The 26142-nt window shown below is 44.6% G+C and overlaps 1 protein-coding gene across 8 annotated transcripts in view; it reads left to right on the forward strand.

Moving 5' to 3' along the window:
• Positions 1 to 26142, forward strand: part of dennd1a (DENN/MADD domain containing 1A) — a 604632-nt gene that overhangs the window by 278503 nt on the left and 299987 nt on the right. For all 8 annotated transcript variants that reach the window (XM_070862693.1, XM_070862695.1, XM_070862694.1 and 5 more), the window contains exon 9: positions 6631 to 6741. In XM_070862693.1, coding sequence (XP_070718794.1) covers positions 6631 to 6741 — 111 coding nt within the window. The remainder of the gene's footprint in view (positions 1 to 6630; positions 6742 to 26142) is intronic.

Genomic DNA, 26142 nt, shown 5'->3' on the forward strand with positions numbered 1-26142 from the left:
TTTTATTTGTCAGTCAAATGTGAAATGGTCCGAGTTGTTTGGATTCTGTTCCTCCATTAGGCTGCTTTAGCATGTTTCTATTGCATACTGATGTGCTTTTAAATAAAAAAACATGTGCATTAATAGGAAAAGAAAAGTTTTAATATTTGTTTGCTAAAGTTAGTGTGTGAAAGAGTAGCCAGTACCAGAGTTGGCTGAAGCTGCTTTTTACGGAATCCACAGCAATGTTTTATTTTCCACTTGTCTTGCTGGTGCTTTAGGAATTGCCGAATTTCGTTATGGTGTGTCACGTACAAGCTACTTTATCCTGTATATTTGTCTGAGACTGAAAAAAATCTATCTAAGATGCTTCAGCCATGCTGATGACTTGTTCTTCACTTCTGAATTCATGTGGAACGAAGTTTGAGCTGTACCTCTTCACACTCTCTGCAGATTTCTGCTCCCTCCACATGAAGGTGATTGGCACTATTGGAACAAACCACTGATTTACTGTTTGCGACCCATAATCCTTTCTTGATTTGTCACGTCAAACTTAATGGCTAGAAATCGGGAATAGAGTCCCTGCCACTTTTTTGCCCTCATCAAAAATTGTGCAAGATACACCAATCACAAATGCGTCTAGCATTGTGAAGGATCTGGGGCATTTAAACTTAAAAGGGGAACTTGTGGGCCTAATTATAAACAACTCTGGGGATTTAACTGCAGATCCAATAGAAATAAACACAAGTATTCAAACTCTTAAACTTTAAAAAAAAAGATGCTGTACCCTGATCCAATAAGTACGGTGCATTTTTTAAAAATCTTGAATCTGACTTGCAAAGCTAGATGGGAATGTACGTTGTGAGGAGGATGCAAAGATGCAAGGGGATATAGACAGGCGAAGTGAGTGGGCAAGAACATGGCAAATGGAATATAAGGTGGAGAAATGTGAAGTTATCCACTTTGGTAGGAAAAATAGAAAAGCAGAGTATTTTTTAAATGAGGAGAGATTGGGAAATGTTGGTGTTCGGAGGGACCTGGGTGTCCTTGTACACTAATCACCGAAAGTTAACATGCAGGTACAGCAAGTAATTAAGAAAGCAAATGGCATGTTGACCTTTATTACGAGGATTTGAGTATTAGAGTAAAGATGCCTTACTGCAATTATATAGGGCCCTGGTCAGAGTATTGTGTACAGTTTTGGTCTCCTGACCTAAGGAAGGATATACTTGCCATTGGGGGAGTGCAACGAAGGTTCACCAGACTGATTCCTGGAATGGGGGGGATTGTCCTATGAGGAGAGATTGAGTAGACTAGGCCTCTCTAGAGTTTAGGTGATCTCATTGAAACATACAAAATTCTTACAGGGCTTGACAGGGTAGATGCAGGTAGAATGTTTCCTCTGGCTGAGGAGTCTAGAACCAGGGGTCACAGTCTCAGAATAAGGGGTCGGCCATTTATGACTGAGATGAGGAGAAACCTCTTCACTCAGAGGGTGGTGAATCTTTGAAATTCTCGACCCCAGAGGAATGTGGAGGCTCAGTCTTTGAGTATATTCAAGACAGGATAGATTTTTGGATATTAAGGGAATCAAGGGAGATGGGGATAGTGCAGGAAAGTGGAGTTGAGGTAGAAGAGCAGCCAGGATCTTATTGAATGGTGGAGCAGGCTCGAGGGGCTGAATGGCCTACTCCAGCTCTTAATTCTTCTTGTGTATACAAGATATCTGAAGAACCGATAGACTTGTTGTAATGCTCATTTGTCTTGTGAGGAAGAAATGTTAGTTGAAGTTGTGGTTCCTGTGGATGACTTTAGGCTTTTGTGAGTACCTGTATGAGAGAATGCAGTTTCTTTCTGTCACTTGTTTCTCCAGGTGATCCTCATTGGTGAGGACAGCTGCCATGTCAGAGGAATAATATCTATTATTTTAAAGTGACCATTGAGATCCTTGGTAAAAATATGCAAGCTGATTGTGTGCTTAGTGAGAAAATGTTTAGGGACAATTTTGAACATCGACTGTGTCAGCATCATATTCTATATAGAATTGGAGTGACCTGCCTCTGTGTTTAATTTGAGAGCCCGATTAAACATTGGAATACTGTGCAACTTACATAGAGAATATTGGACACCTATGATCTAATAGAGACATATAAATTACATCCAAAACTTTAAAAGTGAAGTTTATATAGTTTCTAACAGTCATCTGAACCCAAAGTCTAGATTTATAACTGTCACTTTAATTCCCCGCTCCACTCCCACTCTGATCTCTCCGTCCTTGGCCTCATGCACTGTTCCAACAAAGCTCAACGTAAGCTCGAGGAATAGTACCTCATCTTTCGACTAGTTCTGGACTCAACATCGAGTTCAACAATTTCAGACCACAATCTCTGCCCATATCTTTTTTCACACGGCAGCTGTCGATGATTGTGCATTTACACCCTATCTCGACTCATCTTTTGTTTCTTAACTTGTCTCATTACCATCTCCTTTTGCCTTGCACCATCCTCCCTTTTGTCTTTTAATCTCTTCTGCCTTCTATCCTGTCACAGACCTTCCCTTTTGTTCTTTCCCTGCCCCTGCACTTGCTTAAAAACCTGTTACATCTCTTAACTGTTTCCAGCTCTGACAAAGGGTCATCGACCTGAAACGTTAACTCTGTTTCTCGCTCCATAGATGCTGCCTGACCACCTGAGTATTTCCAGCATTTTCTGTTTTTATTTCAGATTTCCAGCATCCGCAGTATTTTGCTTTTGTATCACTGACCAGAATGCTCTCCTTGTTGGCTTCCTAAGTTCGTCGCTTCACAAGTTGCAACTTATTCACTGGCCCTGAAATTCTGTTTTGGCCCTCCCGCGGGCATTTTAGAGAAAAAAATACGCACCTACCTTAAGCTGCTGCCACATTCGACTTTCCTATACTGAGGCCTCTCCTGACTGCCAGTCGCAGCGCGTGCACGTCGATGCATGCGCAAGCCTACAGCTGGAGTCACATGGCTCTGGGCAGCCAATAGGGTAAAGTATCATAGTAATAGGAGTTCTGCAAGGTCCTCAACTCCTATTACTATGATAGTGATAGAGCCCGAAACACCCAAAACATATCCCCAAATACCCAAAACACGAATAAACAGTAGAAAATAATTACACTACATTCATTTAAATTAAAGTTATTAATGTCTTCAAAATAATTTACCGATTTTTTAAAAAGTTTTTTAACATAAACTTACCGTTGTGGGGAGGGTTTTTAATGATAAAATATATTTTAATAACTTTATTTTTATATGTTTTTGTGTTTTTTCAAATACTTGCACCTGTAAAAGTAAGCTATGCGCCTGCTTTTTCAGGTGCAAGATTTTTGAGGACATTTCGGAAATTTCCACTTACAAATGTCCTCGCTCCCGAGATGCGGCCACCTGTCGAGCCAGAAACTTGACAGATCGGAAATACCGGTTTCCAGCGCACTGTGCATGCCCGCTGGAAACCGGCATTTCCGATGCCTTCCTGGGTCCGTAGGAACTCCAGATGGACCATGGGAGACTGGAATTTCAGGGCCAATATCTTGCTGCCCTTGTCCTATCCCACACTAGTCCCGCTTCTTTATCACTTCCGTTATTGATGAACTTCATTGGTTCCCTGCCCCCTTCCCCAATGCATTCATTTTAAAGTAATTGTCCTCAGCGAGGCCCTCCACAAACTCCCCTTACTACCTCTGCAATCGGCAAAGGTCACTTCATTATTTAAAAAGAGAAGGAAGGAAAAACCAGAAAACTACAGACCTGTCAATGTATCTTCACTTGTGTAGAGGTTACTGGAATCAATCAACAGGGATATGTCGATACGGACTTCTAGAAGTAATTTGATAAGGTTCTGCACAAGAGATTATTCGCAAATATGCGAGCGCACAGAATTGGAGAAAACCTTGTGACCTGGGTTGGTAATTGTTTGTGTGGTAGGAGACAGAAAGTATGGGTAAAAGGTTCGTTCTCTGATTAGCAGGTTTGAACAAGTGGCGTTCCCAGGGATCTGTACTGGGGCCTCAGCATTTCACCATTTATATCAGTGACATAGATGACGGAATAGAGAGTTGTATATCCAAGTTTGCAGATGACACCAGATTAAGTGGCACAATAAGTTGTGTGGGTGGGAGCAGGAAGTTGAGTGAAAAGTTACTTTGCGTGACTATTTTTCTTTTTTTTTAAGTATAGAAAATAGTTGCATGAGCAGGCCATTCGGCCCTTCGAGCCTGCACCAACATTCAATATGATCATGGCTGATCATGCAACTTTAGTATCCCATTCCTGCTTTCTCTCCATACCCCTTGATCCCTTTAGCCATAAGGGCCACATCTAACTCCCTTTCGTATATATCTAACGAACTGGCCTCAATAACTTTCTGTGGTCGAGACACATACTAATTTCTATACATTTTCATCACTGGAGACATATGTTTGAGAAAGTGAATATCTTTGATATTGGTTCTCTCCTGAGCTTTCCCAGGATTAGTGTCCAGTGATCCTGAACTATGTAAAGTCACAACAAGAGGGAATCCTAATGAAGCATGAAATACGTTTTTTCCTACCCAGCAATGATTTGATGTTGCTATAAAACTAAATGAAACTAAAGAAATAAAATACTTTTTTGACAATTAAGGTCCACATGTTAGCTTCTGTTAGCAGAGTACTTAAAATTAAGCAATCATTTCCCTAACTTGGATTTGAGAAATCTGATTTTTTTTTTTTTGTTAAAGAGCAGCTTTGTTTTAGAGTAGCTCTACCAGCTCCTATCTACAAGCATGTATAATTCTATTCACTTTGAAAGTATCCAATATTTACCGAAAGTGAAATTTGCAGTAAAAGCTAAGCAGGATAGCATTCTCTGATGACCTTCCTTCATTCATTAAACAAATCCAACCTTGGTGCTGCACAATACTGTGACTTGTATGTCTGTCAGTGTAATGTGTTTCTACAGGGGATCTTCAATTAAAACAAGACAACGGATATTGAATTTTGAAATATTGAATATAGCATATAAATGTGATTGTGTGGATATGGTCACTTGTAAGACTTCCAAAGTACTTTGCAGATATATCTATGGTGAAAGAACTACTTTTCATCCTAACAGGGTGCTGGGGGGATACTTAAACTAGTGACTTAATGAAATTCATCCCAGTCAGGGCCCAAGAACCCCACTCCCTGGCACTAGTTTCAATCTCCCTTTCTGGCAAGACAGATTTATGTTTGCTTCCTTCACTTTCACTGTCCCATTGTGTTCATGAAAATCAGGAGGCAGATTAGGGTAATTCTTTTGTACATGGAATCAAACTTTTTCGACCTCGTATCCCTTCTCCCCATTCCAGACTTCTTCGACAGCACCTCCCAATCTGTGACCTCTACCAGCTGGAAGGACAAGGGCAGCAGGCGCATGGGAACACCATCACCTCCACGTTCCCCTCTAAGTCACACACCATTCTAACTTGGAAATAAATCGTCGTTCCTTCAACAAACAGCAGTCTTTCAGAAATATTGGAGAGAAGAAACTTGTAACAGTATAAACATATTGACCATAACATAAGAACATAAGAAATAGGAGCAGGAGTCGGCCCCTCGAGCCTGCTCCGCCATTCAGTAAGATCATGGCTGATCTGACCCTGGCCTCAATTCCATTTCCCTACCCGCTCCCCATAACCCTTGACTCCCTTATCATTCAAAAATCTGTCTCTCTCCACCTTAAATGTATTCAAAGACCCAGTCTCCACAGCTCTCTGGGGTAGAGAATTCCAAAGATTCACGGCCCTCTGAGAGAAGAAATTTCTCCTCATTCCTGTTGTATATGGGTGACCCCTTATTCTGAAACCATGTCCGTTCCATTTCCCGTACGTGCTCTCACCCCATGCCCTCCCTCCCAGAACATGATAGAGCTACCCTTGCCCTTATCTTTCACCTCACCACCCTCCACATTAAGCAGGCCATCTCCTCCACCATTGCTGCCACGTCCAGCACAATGCCACCACCAAACACATCTTCACCTCCCCTCATCATTCAGCATTCTGAAGGGACCATCCCCTCCACAACATCCTGCTCCATTACCCCCAGTACCTGCTACCTTTCCAAGCAAGCGTAGGTGATGCAGATTGGGTGACTGCTTTGCTGAACATCTCTATTCAATCTACAACCATCACCCCGAGCTTCTCGTCCTGTCCTCGTAATTCTCTGTTCCACTTCCACTCTGACTTCTCCATCCTCAGCCTCCTACAGTGTTCTAATGAAGCTCAACGCAAGCTCGAGGAACAGCACCTCATCTTTCAATTCAGCACTTTGCAACCTTCCAGACTGAACATTGAGTTCAACAATTTCAGATTATAACCTCTGCTCCCATTTTTCTGGCCAGGAGGTGCTGGTAATGGATCTGTGATTGCCATTTACAGCTCCTCCAGACCCAGCTTTTGTTTCTTTACTTGACCCATTGCCACCCACCCCCCTTTTGCATGCTCCATAATCCCTTTTGTCATCCAACTCACTCCTGCCTTCCACCCCATCACAGTCCCTCTGTCTTAACAATGTTTTTCTTTCCACACTATCAGTAATTTGTTCAGTAAGTAAGCAGGTATCGATAGGCACTGGTCCCCTTTAAATTCTGAAAATGTTTTTCTCTTTCAGAGAAACCTGACAGAGTATTTTGTAGCTGTAGATGTCAACAACATGCTCCATCTTTATGCCAGTATGCTGTATGAACGTCGAGTCCTCATCTCCTGCAGCAAACTAAGCACTGTAAGTAGTACTGACAGCAGCAACGCATAAACATATCAAACCTTTCTCGCATTGACTGTCAAAGGGACTTGTCTCATGCATCATGTAGATATATATTATCAGAATTTTATTTATAAAAGATGTACCCTGAGATTAATGCTAATAGAGGGATAGGGTGAGCTAACTCCCCATTATCTGCCTATTATATGCTAAATACCTCAAGCTGATACTTTGCTGTCAGCACCCAGTGTACAGTAGCAACTGACCTCACCCAAAGCGCATCTGCCAAGAGATGGCTCTAACCCAGTGTACAATGCTCCTATGTTACTCTCTTGTAAATAACCATTTCTGTACCTGTCTGTATGTATGTATGAGTGGCATCTCTGTATGTATTAAAAGGTGTTTATAAAAAGAAAATAAGAGGAATATATTTGAGGCTTTCCCAGTCAGTTCATTTCTAGCATGCATTATGTCTAACTTTTCAAGGTTACCTTGAAGGAGTGGGCGATAACCTACCTGCAGCTCCTGACAGTGTTGTGTGATTTGCTATTCGATGGGTGCACATGAAGAAAGCATGTTACCTCTGTCCCCCTCCTGTCCCCTATGGGACTTATCTAGCCTCTGCTCTGTATCTCCCTAGATGGCTTAAGCCAAGGTTACTCATGCCTCATTTACAAATGAAAGGCAGAAGCCCACTTACGCTCTGACCTGTTTCAGACTTTTGCCAAGTCATCAGATCGCCTTAATTACTGAAATATCTGTAAACGGGTGATATTTTATCCTTTGTTTTCTTATTCTACGCACTAACCATTGCTTATTTGAAGATTTTAGCAGTGTTGGGACTGTTTGGAACATCGTTATGTTAGCACTTTAATCTACTTGAAGTATTAATGATTAGTTAACATATTCCTGTTTTCAGCATGCCTTACTGACATTCAAATCAGTAATTGTAATCCAAATGTAACTCATATTGATCAATGAATCCTGCTAGAGAATGGATCTGTTTACTGACTGAAAGAAGACAATTTCCTGTTACCATTAAAGGTCCCTTGAGAGAAAATCTGACAAAATAATAGTGCCTTCTGTGTAAGGAGAATCTCCGAAGACTTGGTGCTCGCAGTGGCATAGCTGCACCAGCCTAAGTTTTGAAATGCCTTGATATATTGTTGCTTGCTTTTTAAAAAAACAGTAGTTTGGGTAACTGTATTCCCAAAAGACCTGAAAACAACAGCTGCAAAATAAAAACCACCCACTCGGATCTCTGTATACATAGATTTTGTTTCTTTGCAGTCACCTCCAGCTGTTGCTCGGATCACGAGTTTAAATGTTTGTGCCATAATAAAGGTGCAAGAAAATCTCTCTTGATGGCTCATTGATTGTGCCACTGAGCCATTCAGACCAAAAGTCCCAGAGTTTGCTGAGTATGCTGTGCTGAGTTAGTTGATCACAGCCAGGGTGGCTGTGGAGGCTGAGTCATTGAATATATTCAAGGCAGAGATAGACAGATTCTTACATAGAAACATAGAAAATAGGTGCAGGAGCAGGCCATTCTGCCCTTCAAGCCTGCATCACCATTTAATATGATGATGGCTGATCATGCAACTTCAGTACCCCACCACTGCCTTCTCTCCATACTCCCTGATCCCTTTAGCTGTAAGGGCCACATCTAACTCCTTTTTGAATATGTCCAACGAACTGAACTCAACAACTTTCTGTGGCAGAGAATTCCATAGGTTCACCACTCTCTGGGTGAAAAAGTTTCTCCTCATCTCGGTCCGATATGGCTTGCCCATTATCTTTAGACTGTGACCCCTGGTTCTGGACTTCCCCAACATCGGGAACATTCTTCCTGCATCTAACCTGTTCAGTCCCGTCAGAATTTTATACGTTTCTATGAGATCCCCTCGCATTCTTCTAAATTCCAGTGAGTATAAGCCCAGTCTTTCCTCATATGTCAGTCCAGCCATCAAGGGCAGTTCTGATAGACAGTTTCTTGAACCATAGGGGAGTCAAAGGTTATGGGGAACAGGCAGGAAAGTGGTGTTGAGGCCAAGGTCAGATCAGCCATGATCTTATTGAATGGTGGAACAGACTCGAGGGGCCTTATCGCCTACTCCTCCTCCTGTTTCATATGTTGTTGTGTGGCAATTAGCATCAGTGCGCTTGGGCTTTAAATATTTGTATGTGCTATATAAATGGAAGATGTTAAGAAAAATCTTTCAGGGTTCCTGTTCCTAATTGATACATGAGCCCCCTTGAGAAAAGGGGTCAGGACAAGATTGAGCACAGTTCTGATCAATGTTGCCTGTAATTTTATTTTGGTGCGTAGGCCTTTTAACTGGCTGCGTGACCCATTCAATTTCTCGCGCATGCGGTTATTTCAATTGTAAAGCCATTGAGTGGCCTGCACGGGTACTCCAGGCCGCTGCGCAGTTGCACAGCTTAATGGGAACATTGGTTATGATGCCTGCCCAGCAGACTAGCTTGCCAGCACTCGCTATCAAGGTACCAAAGAGTGCCCAGCAAGCATGAATTGTATCCCAGAAGGGAGTCAGCAGCTTCAGGAAAGGAGGGAAGTGGCAGGAAAAAAATAGCTGCAAGAAATGTAATTCTTTATGGAATGTGCATCATATTCAATGTTTAAAAAGTAAACTTTCAGTACGTTGCTAGGTGTACAATTACAGCTTCATTACTTTCATTTCTTTTCTTTTGGGTTGGTTTGTTAGTTTTTAACCCATTATCCCCTCATATTAATAGAATCAGGGCAAGTGTTTTTCTGCCACTTTTCATCTGTCAGGAAGTCCTTGAACACTGTTCTGCTAGCTTGATGACATAAAGGATTCTTATCAGCTTTGTTTACTTCATCTTCATCTGACAGTGCTCAGGCTCAGTACTACTAAGGCTTCCATCAAGTACCAGAATGATGAAAGCTCTGGAAGATTGAAAAGCACTATCGCCCTCGAAGATGGTTTCACGTCAATGAAATTATGGTCATATTGCACTCGCACTTCAGATTCACATGCTGAAAAATTGTTTCCCTTGCATTAATCAATAAGTTTGTGATGTACTGCCCAACACAGAGTGACAGCATTTTCCCTGTTGATAGGCTTTTGCAGTTGTTAAAAAATAATGGATTTTTTCCTTTAAATAGCTACATAACAGCACAAAACAGATGTGTTACTTGTCATAGAGCTGAAACCATCCAGGAATAAAAGCTTACAATATTTTGGCAAAATCGTGTTACTTTCTTACATTTGATACCATTTCGCAATGTGAATATATCCACATAGTAAAGTTAACTGTATACTGACTTTCCTATATAAGTAATACAAGTTCAATCAATTTGCTTCTATAAAGAGGTTGCATGATCAGCCATGATCATATTGAATGGCTCAATCTTCCCCAATACCGTTTTTTGACGTATTGCAAGAGTTACGGCCGTTTGTTTTGACCCCAACTACTCCACAAAAATAGGTAGCAAGTTTGCCCGTTTTATTTTTTGAAATTGGCGCCGCGCAGCCTGTCCTTTAGCTTCGGGGGGTGGAGCCTAATGTCTGCGTCAAAAAAACCGATGCCTCCCCTTCTGCGAATGTGTGAAAAAAAGGACGTTTTTGACGTGACTGCTATGGGCGCATATGCCCAGTACAGCTCCCGGTCTGCACTCGGTCATTTTTAAAAAGCCAGTTGTGTGTGAGAACTTTAATTCTCAGTGGAAAAATTGGAGCTGCAATACAATATGCAACGCGGCTCAAGGACCAAGAATTTCTCTCAGGATGAAGTGGAGGCACTAGTTACTGTGATTGAGGCCAGATGGTACAAGCTGGACACCAGCAGAGGTCACATAAAAGTTTCACCAAAAGAAATGAAGAACTGCTGGAACCAACTTGCAGAAGATTACTGTGCAATGGTAACCACCCAGAGGTCTGGAGGCCAGTGCAAAAAGTGTCAGGGTCTTGGTCAAGTAGTTAGTGTAAGTAATATTTTCATTTATTCAATGGAATTGCAATTGTAAATGTGACCAGCTGTATATGTCCCACCCTCTCTCAAAAGTTCTATTTTCATCTTTGCAGAGGAAGGTGGCACACAACAAAAGGGAAAGAACTCGAACAGGAGGAGGCCCAGCAAATCTGCAGCCATTGACACTCTTGGAAGACAGGGTCGCTGCTTTGTTGGATCCTGCCTGGAGAAAAGCAACCACCACTGCACAAACTGGGCCCACACACGAGGGAGAGGATAAGCCCTGCAAGTTCCACTGTGTGACTTTGCTAAATGTTACGTACTGCGCGGGCTAGCCATGCTTCGGTTCATGGGGATGTCTCCATCAGCTATGCTTCGGTTGATGCAATGTGCTATCATTCATTGTGGTCCTTCAAATCAGCCTGCTGCCTACGCTGTGTGAGCCTACTCATGCCACCCACCCTGCCCCCTCCTCTGCTGCTAACCATTTGTCTGTTCTGTTATATTTTGCAGAACTTGAGGCCAACCCTGACAAGGCTGAGGCCGATTCAGAAGAAGATTCAGACGCGGACGAGCCTGAAGAGGAGAACATTTTACAATCCCACCCTCCAGACCAAGAGCATGAGGGGGAGGGAAGGGGCAAGTGGAGGTGATAGATGAAGCCCCCACTGTTGTACTCACTCTGGAGGAGGTACAGGTGCCGCCTATTGAGGTGTCAGGCCTTTTCCTGAAAGGTACGAGTGTTGGGACATTCCATGGTTTCCCACAGTCGGAGGCTGGGGATTCCAGTGGGGTGAAACGAGGCACACCCAGGGCCCCACCGTCCCAGGCTGCGGGTCCCAGTGGGATGCAGCGAGCCACACCCAGGGTGAGGAGGTGAAGGAGAGCTCGACAGCGCTCTCCTGAGGTGCAGGATCTAACGGATGTGGTTCAGATGATGGCAATGAGTGCAGAGAGCATGGACCTTATGCGATCACTCCTGGACACCATCAGTGGGGTGGGTGATGCGGTATCGGGACTGTCGGGAGAAGTAACAGCACTCTGACGAGAAATGGAAACACTGTCCGGGCACATGAGGGAGGGAATGTTGCAGATAGTTGATACATTGTCGATGAACATGAGAGAGGGAATGTCGGAGTTAGCTGCTTCAATAAGGGAACACGCCCAAACCCCGCGACAGAATCAACTGCAACTGCCACTCCCACTCCAATCCTCAGACCAGCCTCTGAAGAGGCCCAAGCCATGCCCTTCATATTACTGTCTGCCCACGCCCCACCCCCCGCATCATTACCCGAGATACTTGAAAGAATAAGCTTGGGACCAACCCGAGAAAAGCTGCGGGCAGGGGTGCAGTCACCAAGACCAAGCGCAGCGGGCGGTTTTAGAATAAGATGGAGAAGAAATGGGTGCAGCCTTTCTTTGCTGCTGTTGTTGTTACTGTTCTCAAAATAAAAGTTTTTTGTAAGTTATGTAAATTTACAAGTTTAAAAGTTTGTAAGTGATCTTTAAGTTTGTAAGTGATCTTAACTGAAAACTTTAAAGTTTGATACAAGGATATTTTTATTTAAGTTAAGTACAAACAAGTGTTAAACTTTTGAATAAAATATATTTTAAATTATAACTGAATCATTTCCATTATTTGTTCCATTAATACAACACAACATTATGGAACAGGTCCAAACAGTAAACGTGGTCCATTTGGAATAGTTGTCGCTGAGCCTTCAGGCAGCAAAGCGTTCACGAATGAGCTGCTGGCGCAAGGCTCGAGCAATCGTTAAAGGGGCACGATGGCCCGCCCTCCTGCACCGTCGTGCTCCGGGTTCAGGTAGTTGCATGGCTTCCTCCTCATCTTCCTCCACCTCCTCATCCTCATCCTCCTCATCCTCATCATTATCATCAGCCACGCTCACCTCAGGTGGGTCTTCTACTACTACTGCTGCTGCCTCATGTTGGCTAAGTTATGCAGCATGCAGCACACAACAGTGAACTGACCAACAATCACAAGAGAGTATTGCAAATAGCCTCCGGAATGGTCCAGGCATCGGAAACGCTGTCCTCTCTGTTACGCTGTGCGCCCCAATGTGGTGGGACATGTATTCTTGATCAGCTTCCTTCCGGGTTACGCGTAGGGACGTCATGAGCCAGATGCGAGGCCGTACCCATTGTCTCCCAGCAGCCAGCTCTGCCCTTTTGGCTGCTGCTGAAACATGGCAGATATAGTGCTCTCGTGTAGGTTGAACACATCATGGGTGCTCCCAGATATCTCGCGTCAACTGACATGATGCGATGCATGTTGTCATACACGAGCTGCACATTAATAAAGTGGAAACCTTTTCTGTTCCTGTACATCTCTAATCCTCCAAAGGTGTTCACAAGGCGATGTGGGTACAATCAATGCAGCCCTGTACCTTTGGGAAGCCAGCAATCCTGGAGAAGCCCACAACCCTATCACGCATTGCCTGGGTGGTCATGGGGAACTTTATCTAGTCATTCCTCTGGGCAAATAGTGCAGCAGTCACCTGCATATACATATAGATATATACATATGCAGATATGTGTTGTATGTTGAGAAATGGCGCACACATTCCCAGTTGTGATCTGGAATGATCCAGATGCATAGAATGAAAGTGCAGCTGTAACCTTCACTTCACCTGACAAAGCAGTCCTCCTGACGCTTCTAGGTTGCAGGTCTGCTTTTACTAACTCAGGTCTCGGTTCCAACTTCTTTGTGGAAACGCAGCCTTCTGACACAGTCTGCATCACTCAGGTGCAGGTATGTACGCCTATGTCGATATACCTGACGTAGGTAAGGCCTCCTGCCCATCACCCTACATGCTCTGAGGTTCCTCATGCGATGACGTTGAATCAATCGTCTCCTCTGCAGCACTATTATGCAGAAGGCTTGCACGAGGTATGGCATTGTCAATAGTGCCCCCATAATTAAATTGTACCTTTGCAAGAAGCTCAAAACAGCAGGACAAGGAGTTAAAGCTCTCCTCTCTCTCTCCCCACGGTCGAGGCCCTAGTATGGACCACACCCTGGTCTGCGCATGCGCAATAGGCTTGCTTAGAACGGGAAGCTAGGCATTCAAATGAGGACATTTGGGGCAATGGAGTCTGATGTAATTCTTTAATTTTAGATTTTTTTCAAAGTACTGCCCCACCATCGACCGAATGTCTCCTCACCGGGCTCTGGGGTCGGCCGGCAGAATCACTCCCTCGCCCGGGCTCGGCAAACACTCTTTTCGCCCTCCCCCCCCCCGCCCCCCGGCTTCTTTTGAAGCTGCTGCATAGTGTAAGGCTTCTCATGCCTTCAGTTTGGCTTCCACTCCCTGGCTTCTTTTGAAGCCGAACCCGTGTGCGGGCGAGGGAGCAATTCCACCGGCCAATGCTCCGACTCTCGAGCCCGGTGAGATGATGTTCAGTGGTGTCGTGGCACTTTGAAAAAAATCCAAAATTAAAGAATTGCATTAGACTTCCTTTTTCTCCGTTTTAAGTTTGAAAAAATTAAGCTTCAAGATGCATATTTAATGTCGTCTTGACTCCATCAAAACTTTGCATAAAAACAATGGCGTCTTTCTGCGACGATTTTTTAATGTGCCCTAGTTTTTCTGAAGTGCCCAGATGATTTTTTTGGGAGTGGTCCAATACGCCGTCCTGGGAAAAATGTAAGTTGGTCAAACTTGAATAAATGTGAAAAACTGGCGCAGACGTCAGATTACGCATCAGGTATGTCGCAAAAAAAACGAACCTTAAAAAATCGTAACTTACTGAGTTACAGTGGCGCAGAAATTTTGGGGAAACGATATTTTAATTTAGGTCAAGAGAGGCGGCGCGCTAAAGAAAAAGCGCAGATAACGGGGGAAAATTGAGCCCTTTGTCTTTATATAATAACGTTGAATGTAACAACACTACACTAACTGTATTGTGTTACCAATGGGTACCTAGTGGTATTCATGAGTCAAAATCCAAAATGATATATAATGGGAATCAGTAATTAATGCAACATGAACCACTAGGTGAGCCAGCTGCATAGCTTGTAAGTGGTGCAGGCACGAATGAGGTACAGTGGCTCTCTCCAGTTTAATTTATATCCAAGATGGTTATTTTGTGTTTGCAAAATATAGAGCATGATTCTGTGTTTGTGTGTGTATGCCAGTTTTAATATTTTTGCCCGTACTTGGATAAGCATTCAGAATGTGTATCTACATGACAGTTTTAAAGCTGAAGCCCGAGTAAAGGTTGTGCGGGATTCACAAACCGGCTTGGGGTTATTTTGATGAGGTTGAAGATTTGCTGTTGGTAGCTTTTTTTTTTTACATAAAGCATGAGGCATATGTTTGTTTAAGCATGGCCCTAAGCTCTGGAAGGCCCTTAAACCTCTCCGACTCTCTAACTCTCTTTCCTCCTTTAAGATGCTGCTTAAAACCTACCTCTTTGACCAAGCTTTTGGTCATCTGTCCTGATAACTCCTTTGACGCGGTGTTAAAAATATTTATTGATAATGCTCTTGTTAAGCACCTTGGAATGTTTTACTATGTTAAAGGCCCTATATAAATGCAAGTTGCTGTATGAGAGACAGCATGGAAGAAGTCAGCTGCTACCTTACCAAGCTCAAACTACTAATCCAAGATTGTCTCACATGTTGTATAAATATCCGCTGAGTGCTGCCCAGTTGCAGCGTGTGAACTTATCTCTATGGTATCATGACAGTATCATCATTACCAAAACAAAAAGTGGAAGCCAAGTGTTGCTAAAAAGAGGATACATGTGTTGGAGAACACTTTGCAATTTCTGCTCAGTGAGGGGCAGAGCACATTTTGCTGGTTGGAGAAATATTTCAGCATTTACAAACATGCTTGATATTACGACACCTATCTAGAGAGGGGGCGAAGGAGAAATTGCCAAAGTTTGATCAATTGATGAATGAAATGAATAGGGTTAACAAGCTGGTCTCAGCAATGTACTCGATATTAAGGATCTTGTAAAAACAATCAAAGAGAAGCTACCAGGGCAGCGTGTGATGAAGAAATTGTACAACTGTTGAAACAGAGGACTGAAGCAAAACTTGTGAAGATCATAACAATATGAGCATGATACTTACCTTAAATTCAGTCAGTTGAAAATACTGAACAGATCTTACCTGATGCTATGGAGATTTTCCAGGTAATTTTGAGGGATAATGTGAAATGTTCTCCGTGTAATGCATTTATTTATATATCAAAGATGTATCATAATGCAGAGCCTTGAAAAAGGGTACAGCAGAATTTGGAAAATACAATAATAACTTTTATTTATATAGCGCCTTTAATGTAGTAAAACATCTCAAGACGCTTCACAGCAGTGTACAAGACAAAACAGATACATTTGACACAAATGAAGGAATTAAGGCAGATGCCCAAAAGCTTGTTTAAAGAGGTAAGTTTTAAGGAGGGTAGAGAGGCGGAGAGGTTTAGGGAGGGAGTTCCAGAGCTTCGGGCCCAAACAGCTGAAGGCACGGCCACCGATGGTTGAGCAGTTATAATCAGGGATGTTCAAGAAGCCAGAATTTGAGGAGCACAGACATCCGTAAAAGAATACAGAGATAGGGAGGGGCAAGACCATGGACTGATTTGTAAATGAGGATGAGAATTTTGAAATCGAGGCGTCGTTTAACCGGGAGCCAATGTAGGTCAGAAAGCACAGGGGTGAGTGATCAATCTCTTGCTGCTCCTCCGCCACAAACATTCACCGCATCTCGGCCACGATCTCTCGCCGCTCCTCCGCCACAAACATTGGCCGCACCTCCGCCACGATCTCTCACCGCACCTCAGCATCAAACATTCGCTGAACCTCTGCCACGATCACTTGCCGAATCTCAGCCATGATCTCTCATCGCTCCTCTGCCCCGACCTTCCCACTCCTCCGCTGTACCTGGGCCCCGCCGATGTTCCTGCCCACGCTCCAAACGGTGACCTGGGTTTTGATGACGTCACCCAGTCGCCCACCTCGAAATTGTCGCACACTTGTAGCAACTCACGGTGGAAGTTGTAATGGTACGCTGCTTCAGCTCTTTTACATCCCCGACCTGCAGAGGTGTTCTCTCGCAGGTCGGGGGCAACCATGTTCCATTTACCAACATAACAGTGACTGCACTGTTCATTGGTTGGAAAATACTTTAAAGTGTAACAAGGCCTTACATAAAGGCAAGCTCTTTCTTGTTTATGCCCGCAACAGAAGAATCACCTACGTAGCTTTAATGGGTCCTCTAGAAAATCATTACAGAGTAGCATTAGCAGTGGGCTATGAACATATTGATTGCCTGGTCTCAGCTTGGGTGAAATAAGAAGCACATTTAAAGGAAAGAAAAACAAAGATATCATTGTGGCGGAGGAGCAGTGAGAGATTGTGGCGGAGGAGCGGCGAGAGCGCGTGGCGGAGGAACGGTGAAAGATCATAGCAGAGGAGCAGCAAGAGATTACGGCGGAGGTGCGGCAAATGAGGGTACGGGGCCCAGAAGAGCCGAAGGCCCAAGGGCAGTACGGGCCAGGCCACACTGCGATATGTGTGCGCACTAGGTCCGTGCAGCACAGCAGGTCTCCGGTCGTCCTGGTTAACCCTTGTCACTGGATAAAGGCCTAGCTCTGTCAAGCCCGTGTGATGGCTGGTGTGCAACAATCACTACAGGTTTAAAAAATAATCCACACACCAGCATTTTCCACCCCCTCAACTGGAGTTCAGGACTGGAACATCGGGTCCTGCATTGAAACATTTGTGAACTCTTGTGGAAGCAAGTCATCCTCGTTTGAGGGACCGCCTATGATGATGATGATGGGTGATTGTGACTTGGTGCGAGTTAGGACACGGGCAGCCAAGTTTTGGATGACCTCAAGTTTACGTAGTATAGAATATGGGAGGCCAGCCAGGAGTGAGTTGGAATAGTCAAGTCTAGAGGTAGCAAAGGCATGAATGAGGGTTTCAGCAGCAGAAGAGCTGAGGCTGGGGCGGAGGCGGAGGTGGAAAAGGGCGGTTTTAGTTATGCCGCGGATGTGTGGCTGGAAACTCATTTCAGGGTCAAATATGACACCTTCGTTGCGAACAGTCTGGTTCACCCTCAGATTGATGCTAGGGAGAGGGATGAAGTCAGTAATTAGGGAATGCAGTTTGTGGCGGGGACCAATGATAATGGCAATATTTAATTGGATAAAATTTCTGCTCATCCACCACTGGATGTTGGACAAGCAATCTGACAATTTAGATACCAAGCAGGGGTCAAGAGAAATGGTGGAGAGGTAGAGCTGGGTGTCGTCAGTGTACATGTGGAAACTGACTCCGTGTTTTTGGATGATATCGCCAATGGGCAGCATATAGATGAGAAAATAGGAGGTGGCCAAGGATAGATCCTTGGGGGACACCAGAGGTAACGATGCGGGAGTGGGAAGAGAAGCCGTGGCAGGAGATTTTTTGGCTACAATTAGATAAGACTGGAACCAGGCGAGTGCATTCCCATCTAGATGGATGTTGGTGGAGAGACGTTGGAGGAGGATGGAGTGATCAACTGTGTCAAAGGCCTCGAACACTGAGAAATTCAATGTTGGTGTTCCTTGGGATATGGCAAACAGGTTTCTTCTGTTTGTGAAGAATTGTCTTGCAGTGCTGGAATACTCAGAAGTTACCTCATGTTACACAAAATCCTTTTAGAAATGTTTTAATACATAAAAGGAGAGAAATACGGGTTGTTTGCATCTCCCATTAGTGCCCCCGGGAGAGCTAACTAGGCGCAAACGACTTCCCCCCCGGGTGCGGCGCCGCGACTGACTCCCGCAAAATTCCGCATGAGTTTAGCGGCAGTGCTAACCGGTCGCGCCCCGCTCATGCCGGTAGCAGCACCGTGCACAGTGAACCGTTTTTGCCCTGGAGCGAAAATTTGGGAGCATCCTGTGAGGCTGCCACGAGCAATTCCCACACCGACTTCGCAGGGTACGTACCAGGGAGGTGCGTCGCGGACATTTTTAAAAATGGCCGACTTACCGAGCTAATGTAAGACAGCAAGGACAGGGGTGATGGGTGAACGGGACTTGGTGCCTTGCCATCTTCAAATCGTGAGGTCTGTGCCGCGGTATTGCAGCCCGGCACTCCGCTTCTGTGCCAGGCCGCTGCCACGGCACCCCGCTCCCCAGTGGTGTCGTGGTGGCCCCTTCTCCCCAATGCAGAGTCCGCAGTGTGCCCTCCCCTTTAATGGAAAGGGAGGACCCTGTGACCCCACCAGCACTACGTGCCTCTTCGCATGAAAATTCCCGTAGGTTGGTGCCTCAGTTCCACTTCCTCTCGGGGGCGGTAAGCCCAATTTAGCTGCAGGGGCAGGACTTCTGCACGTGGCGTGGGAAGTCCCACTTCCCCAAATAATACACGGAAGTGTTCAATAGTATGTGACAACGACACAAACAACTTGCATTTATGTAATGCTTTTTTTTTTACTTTGGATAAAATGTTTTATTAACTTTGTATGTTGAATACACTGTGCAAGATAGTGAGGACTTAGCAATGCATTTGCCATTTGAATATTAAATGTACCAGAAATCTGACTGATCATGAAGTGAATGTCAGATCCTTGCTGGTCCTGTGCATTGAAAAGGCAACTTGGGTTCAAAGTATCTGATCAGCAAATCCTCCACTATCGCACATCCCAGTGCCGATCAAGTACTGGCCCAGAATTTCCGTCCCTCCATCGAGGCTCAGCTTACTGCAAACCCATCACAAAGCTGGCTTCTTTAACGTAGAACAGCATCCCCAGGTGCTTTACAGGAGCGTAATCAGAGAAAGATTGATGCCGAGTCAAAGAAGGAGCTATTGGGAAAGGTGACTAAAAGCTTGGTGGAAGAGGTGGGTTTTAAGGAGGGTCTTAAAGCACGAGAGAGGTTAGGGAGCAAATTCTCAAGCTGAAGTCATGGCAGCCAATGGTGGGACAAAGGGAGATGGGGATGCACAAGAGGCCAGAATTGGAGGAGCGCAGAGTTCTCAAAGGGCTGTAGAGCTGCATGCAGAAGGTGGAGAGGCGAGGACATGTAGGGATTTAAATATTAGGATTTCAAATGTTAAATTTGAGGTCTTGGGGGACCCAGGAGCTAATGTAAGTCAGCGAGGACAGGGTGGTGGGTGAACAGGACTTGGTACAAGATAAGATATAGGCAACAGAGTACTGAGGAGTGAAGGAGAATGCACCCTTTGTTAACAGGAATAAATGTAATAACTAAAGCTGATACAGATGTTAGAAACACTTAACAACTGTAAAGTGGTGAGAGAGGAAGTACTATCAGTGATCTTTCTTTCCTTTAGAATGGAGAACTTAACCAAGATAATCAAAAGGGTTTGAGATGTGAAGTACTATAAAAGTTTACAGCACAGACAGGCATTTATCCTATCTTTGATAGTGCAATCCTGCAATCTCTCGATAGACCTGTATCTTCCAATGGGGAGAAAGTAGAAAGAAGTGACGGTTGGTTGTATTCATTTTTTTTAAACGCGTATTATACTTCTGTGAGTTTATCGTCGTTACATTGTGTTTGTATAATTTATTTGACTATTATGAGCTGTTCTGCATCGGTACCAGTTTTAATAGTTCAATTTATTCCTGTTGATTTTTTTTAAAGTTACTAATTCGCCATCACCCCATATCAGTTCGCTGTGCTAATATTGGAATACATTTATAACTGCTGAAATAATACACTAAGCAACAAACTAACATCTCTCTATTTGTCAGTAAAAATATTTTTGTGTTGAGCTGGGAAGCAGGCATAATTCAGGCAGGTGAGGGCGTAAAATGGTTGAGAACCCATCGAGCCAAGTTCTTTCCCTTTTTTCTGCTTGTCAAAATATTGTTTGGTACAGGGGTTGAAGTATTGTGACACTGATAATATATTTTCTATCACTTGCACCCCAGCAGTGTAGGGCACCAGGGATACCTTTACATACCTGGCACTATTGTTGCGAACAGCCTTGGGGGAAAAGTGATTGACTGCTTTCGGGAAACCAGCATAATAGAGAACCTGGCCCTTTTTTAAATGTTTTAAATGAGGCCTAAGATTGGCGGCCTAGATTATGCAGGTCACTAGCTGGAATTGTAACTTGCTGTTTCTGGGTACTTTCAAGGATAATGAACTGGAATAAATAAAAGCACAATTTGGCAAAGGTGCTTTTTATATTAACTATCTGGATAATACTTTCTCTCACCCTACTTCCTGTGAAGACTCCTTTCCTTCTTCGCAGTTTCTAACTCTCCAGTTACATGTTTTGATGATGCTACTTTGACTCCAGAGCTTCTGAAATGTCCTCTTTTTTTTTTCCCCTACAGTTGAGTATTCCCCTCCACCATAGCAGACGGGACCCTCGACTGGATCCGTCCCATTTTGCCAGCCAGCTTCTCCCCAGCAGTGCTGGGGAGTCTCTAGGGACAATCCACAGGGGAAGTCAGTTCACTGTCCCTTTGTGTGTGACAGAGAGCATGGCGCTGCCGAGGACTGGTACGATTTCTTTGGTATAGGTCCTTAGTTTGGTATCGACCCTTGTGAGTTTTGGTCTGTCTCTTTTATGCGGCCACAGTTGTTCAAATTGTTGAGCGCCCATGAGAGATTGACTCGCTCCCGTATCCAGCTCCATGTTGACAGATATCCCGTTGAGTAGGACCCTCATCATTATAGGAGGCATCCTGTTGTAGGAGCAGCGGCCATTGATCGTGTTGACCCGCTGTACATCAGTGTCCCGGGTACTGTCCCCACCATCTTCTGGTCCGCTTTCCGACCCATCCGATTCGTATACCAGCCGAGCTGCCGTTTCTTCGCTCATGCGGGCCAAATGCTCTATATTCACAATTTCTGCAAATAGCCTGCTGAAATCGACATCCCCTTGACAAGTGCCCACCCCCACACCTCCAGCACAGACCTGTTCCATTGTTCAAAGTGTTCCCAAAGAATGAGCTGCGTCTGGCTGATCTCTCTTGAGCTTCTCTCAGTTTGTAGTTGATTGCTCGCATTGTGGGTTGATGAGGTGTTCCTGTGGCCCTTGATGGCTTCTGCCTGCTGTCGAGAGCCTGTTCTCCCGGTTTTGTCTGTGTGTGGGGGTAGCAGCTTGTTTAGTGCTGTGAACTTCTTCTGATATTTCATTAGTTGTCGTACCTGCATTGTAAATCAACCTCGTTTCTTCTTCCCCTACCAAGAATGTCTGTGCAACCAGTGCTGCTGCCTCTAAGGTCAGGTTCTTGGTCTCTATGAGCTTTCGTAACATGCCTGCATGGCCTATTCCTTCAATGAAAAAGTGTCTCAGCATTTCTCTCCTCAGTTCATCGGAGAACTCACATAAACTAGCCAACCTCCGAAGTTCCGTCACGAAGTCGGGTATGCTCTGGCCCACACAGCATCTGTAGTTGTAGAACCTGTGTCTGGCCATGTGTAGGCTGCTCGCTGGCTTCAGGTGGTCTCTTACCAGTGTGCTCAATTCTTCAAACGACTTGCTTGCTGGTTTCTCGGGTGCCAACAGATCCTTCATTAAAGCGTATGTTTTCGAGCCACAGCTGGTCAAGAGATGGGCTCTTCTCTTGTCTGCCTTATCGTCGCCTAACCAGTCTTTGGTTACAAAGCTTTGCTGGAGCCTTTCTATAAAGTCCTCCCAATTGTCTCCCGCATTGTACTTTTCATCTGATCCGTTGTTCGCCATTCTGTGGATTCTGTAATCCCGTAACTCGTCGCCATTGTAAAGTCCTGTCCACTCAGTACAGATTCACACGAGGCATGTAGTGAAGTCAAGGGCACTCTGGACCTGCACCTTTATTTCACAGCTCTGGAATGCTGCACTTGCCTGAGACCTGTCCTTATATACCTGTCTCTTGCAAGTGCACCCTGGTGGTGAGGTATGCTGGTGGTTACAGGTCATATCTTATTACAGTCATGTATACCATGTTAGGATACAGTTATATATAATAATGTAAGATACATGACAGCGAGGATCCTGTTTTTGCGCCGCAAAATTAGTACAACGCCTCCCTTTGCACTGGCACAAGGCCCAAATGACACAAGTTGCTCCACAAAGCGCAAACATTAATTGGGTGGTAAATTTCCTGCCCCGCCTCCATTTTTGACCCGAAAACGGCAAAGCCGAAAATCCAGTCCAAAGGGTCCACTAACCTGCTGCCTCCTCCCCGCCTCTCTGATGCTGGCGGACTGGTTGTGTATTGCCAGCACCTCTTGCTTTTGAAAAGATGGCTGTGGTCTGAAGTTGTAGGGTCAGTGTTTTAGCATTTCTTGTCGTTATTTCAGATTTCCAACATTTCCATTATATTTTAATATTCCTCATTTTGTGTACCTGTTTCTCCAATGTACTTCCATTTCATTCACTTTCATTTTTAGAGGGTTTGTTTCTGTCTCTGCATCAGGCCCATGCAGTGCCTTACTTAGCTGTGCCCATAAGAAATCGGAGCTGGAGTTGGCCATTTGGCCATTCGAGCCTGCTCCGCCATTTAGTAAATCATGCTGATTTGATCATGGACTCAGCTCCACTTCCCTGCCTGCTCCCCATAACCTTTTATTCCCTTATCGTTCAACAATCTGTCTATCTCCGCCTTAAATATATTCAATGACCCAGCCTCCACAGCTCTCTGGGGCAGAGAATTCCACAGATTTACAACCCTCTGAGAGAAGAAATTCCTTCTCATCTCAGTTTTAAATGGGCAGCCCCTTATTGTGAGACTATGTCCCCTAGTTTTAGTTTCCCCTATGTGAAAATATCCTCTCTGCATCCACCTTGTCGAGCCTTATATATTTTGCTAAGATCACCTCTCATTCTTAACTCCAATGAGTAGAGGCCCAACCTACTCAACCTATCTTCATAAGTCAACCCTCTCATCTCTGGAATCAACCGAGTGAACCTTCTCTGAACAGTCTCCAATGCAATTTATCCTTCCTTAAATACGGAGACCAAAACTGTACGCAGTACTCTAGGTGTGGCCTCACCAATACCCTGTACAGTTGTTGCAGGACTTCTCTGCTGGAGTGCATAAGGGATGGTTTTTTAGACCAATATGTCGAGGAACCAACTAGGGGGGAGGCCATCTTAGACTGGGTGTTATGTAATGAGAAAGGATTAATTAGCAATCTCGTTGTGCGAGGCCCCTTGGGGAAGAGTGACCATAATATGGTGGAATTCTGCATTAGGATGGAGAATGAAACAGTTAATTCAGAGACCATGGTCCAGAACTTAAAGAAGGCTAACTTTGAAGGTATGAGGCGTGAATTGGCTGAGATGGATTGGCGAATGATACTTAAGGGGTTGACTGTGGATGGGCAATGGCAGACATTTAGAGACTGCATGGATGAACTACAACAATTGTACATTCCTGTCTGGCATAGAAATAAAAAAGGGAAGGTGGCTCAACCGTGGCTATCAAGGGAAATCAGGGATAGTATTAAAGCCAAGGAAGTGGCATACAAATTGGCCAGAAATAGCAGCGAACCTGGGGACTGGGAGAAATTTAGAACTCAGCAGAGGAGGACAAAGGGTTTGATTAGGGCAGGGAAAATGGAGTATGAGAAGAAGCTTGCAGGGAACATTAAGACGGATTGCAATAGTTTCTATAGATATGTAAAGAGAAAAAGGTTAGTAAAGACAAACGTAGGTCCCCTGCAGTCAGAATCAGGGGAAGTCATAACGGGGAACAAAGAAATGGCGGACCAATTGAACAAGTACTTTGGTTCGGTATTCACGAAGGAGGACACGAACAACCTTCCGGTTATAAAAGGGGTCGGGGGGTCTAGTAAGGAGGAGGAACTGAGGGAAATCCTTATTAGCCGGGAAATTGTGTTGGGGAAATTGATGGGATTGAAGGCCGATAAATCCCCAGGGCCTGATGGACTGCATCCCAGAGTACTTAAGGAGGTGGCCTTGGGAATAGTGGATGCGTTGACAGTCATTTTCCAACATTCCATTGACTCTGGATCAGTTCCTATGGAGTGGAGGGTAGCCAATGTAACCCCACTTTTTAAAAAAGGAGGGAGAGAGAAAACAGGGAATTATAGACCGGTCAGCCTGACATCGGTAGTGGGTAAAATGATGGAATCAATTATTAAGGATGTCATAGCAGTGCATTTGGAAAGAGGTGACATGATAGGTCCAAGTCAGCATGGATTTGTGAAAGGGAAATCATGCTTGACAAATCTTCTGGAATTTTTTGAGGATGTTTCCAGTAGAGTGGATAAGGGAGAACCAGTTGATGTGGTATATTTGGACTTTCAGAAGGCGTTCGACAAGGTCCCACACAAGAGATTGATGTGCAAAGTTAGAGCACATGGGATTGGGGGTAGTGTACTGACATGGATTGAGAACTGGTTGTCAGACAGGAAGCAAAGAGTAGGAGTAAATGGGTACTTTTCAGAATGGCAGGCAGTGACTAGTGGGGTACCGCAAGGTTCTGTGCTGGGGCCCCAGCTGTTTACACTGTACATTAATGATTTAGATGAGGGGATTAAATGTAGTATCTCCAAATTTGCGGATGACACTAAGTTGGGTGGCAGTGTGAGCTGCGAGGAGGATGCTGTGAGGCTGCAGAGCGACTTGGATAGGTTAGGTGAGTGGGCAAATGCATGGCAGATGAAGTATAATGTGGATAAATGTGAGGTTATCCACTTTGGTGGTAAAAACAGAGAGACAGACTATTATCTGAATGGTGACAGATTAGGAAAAGGGGAGGTGCAAAGAGACCTGGGTGTCATGGTACATCAGTCATTGAAGGTTGGCATGCAGGTGCAGCAGGCGGTTAAGAAAGCAAATGGCATGTTGGCCTTCATAGCAAGGGGATTTGAGTACAGGGGCAGGGAGGTGTTGCTACAGTTGTACAGGGCATTGGTGAGGCCACACCTGGAGTATTGTGTACAGTTTTGGTCTCCTAACCTGAGGAAGGACATTCTTGCTATTGAGGGAGTGCAGCGAAGGTTCACCAGACTGATTCCCGGGATGGAGGGACTGACCTATCAAGAAAGACTGGATCAACTGGGCTTGTATTCACTGGAGTTCAGAAGAATGAGAGGGGACCTCATAGAAACATATAAAATTCTGACGGGGTTAGACAGGTTAGATGCAGGAAGAATGTTCCCAATGTTGGGGAAGTCCAGAACCAGGGGTCACAGTCTAAGGATAAGGGGTAAGCCATTTAGGACCGAGATGCGGAGGAACTTCTTCACCCAGAGAGTGGTGAACCTGTGGAATTCTCTACCACAGAAAGTTGTTGAGGCCAATTCACTAAATATATTCAAAAAGGAGTTAGATGAGGTCCTTACTGCTAGGGGGATCAAGGGGTATGGCGAGAAAGCAGGAATGGGGTACTGAAGTTGAATGTTCAGCCATGAACTCATTGAATGGCGGTGCAGGCTAGAAGGGCCGAATGGCCTACTCCTGCACCTATTTTCTATGTTTCTATGTTTCTCTATACTCTCTCCCCCTTAC

The sequence above is a fragment of the Pristiophorus japonicus genome, chromosome 20 (assembly GCF_044704955.1).
Source record: "Pristiophorus japonicus isolate sPriJap1 chromosome 20, sPriJap1.hap1, whole genome shotgun sequence".
Lineage (NCBI taxonomy): Eukaryota > Metazoa > Chordata > Chondrichthyes > Pristiophoridae > Pristiophorus > Pristiophorus japonicus.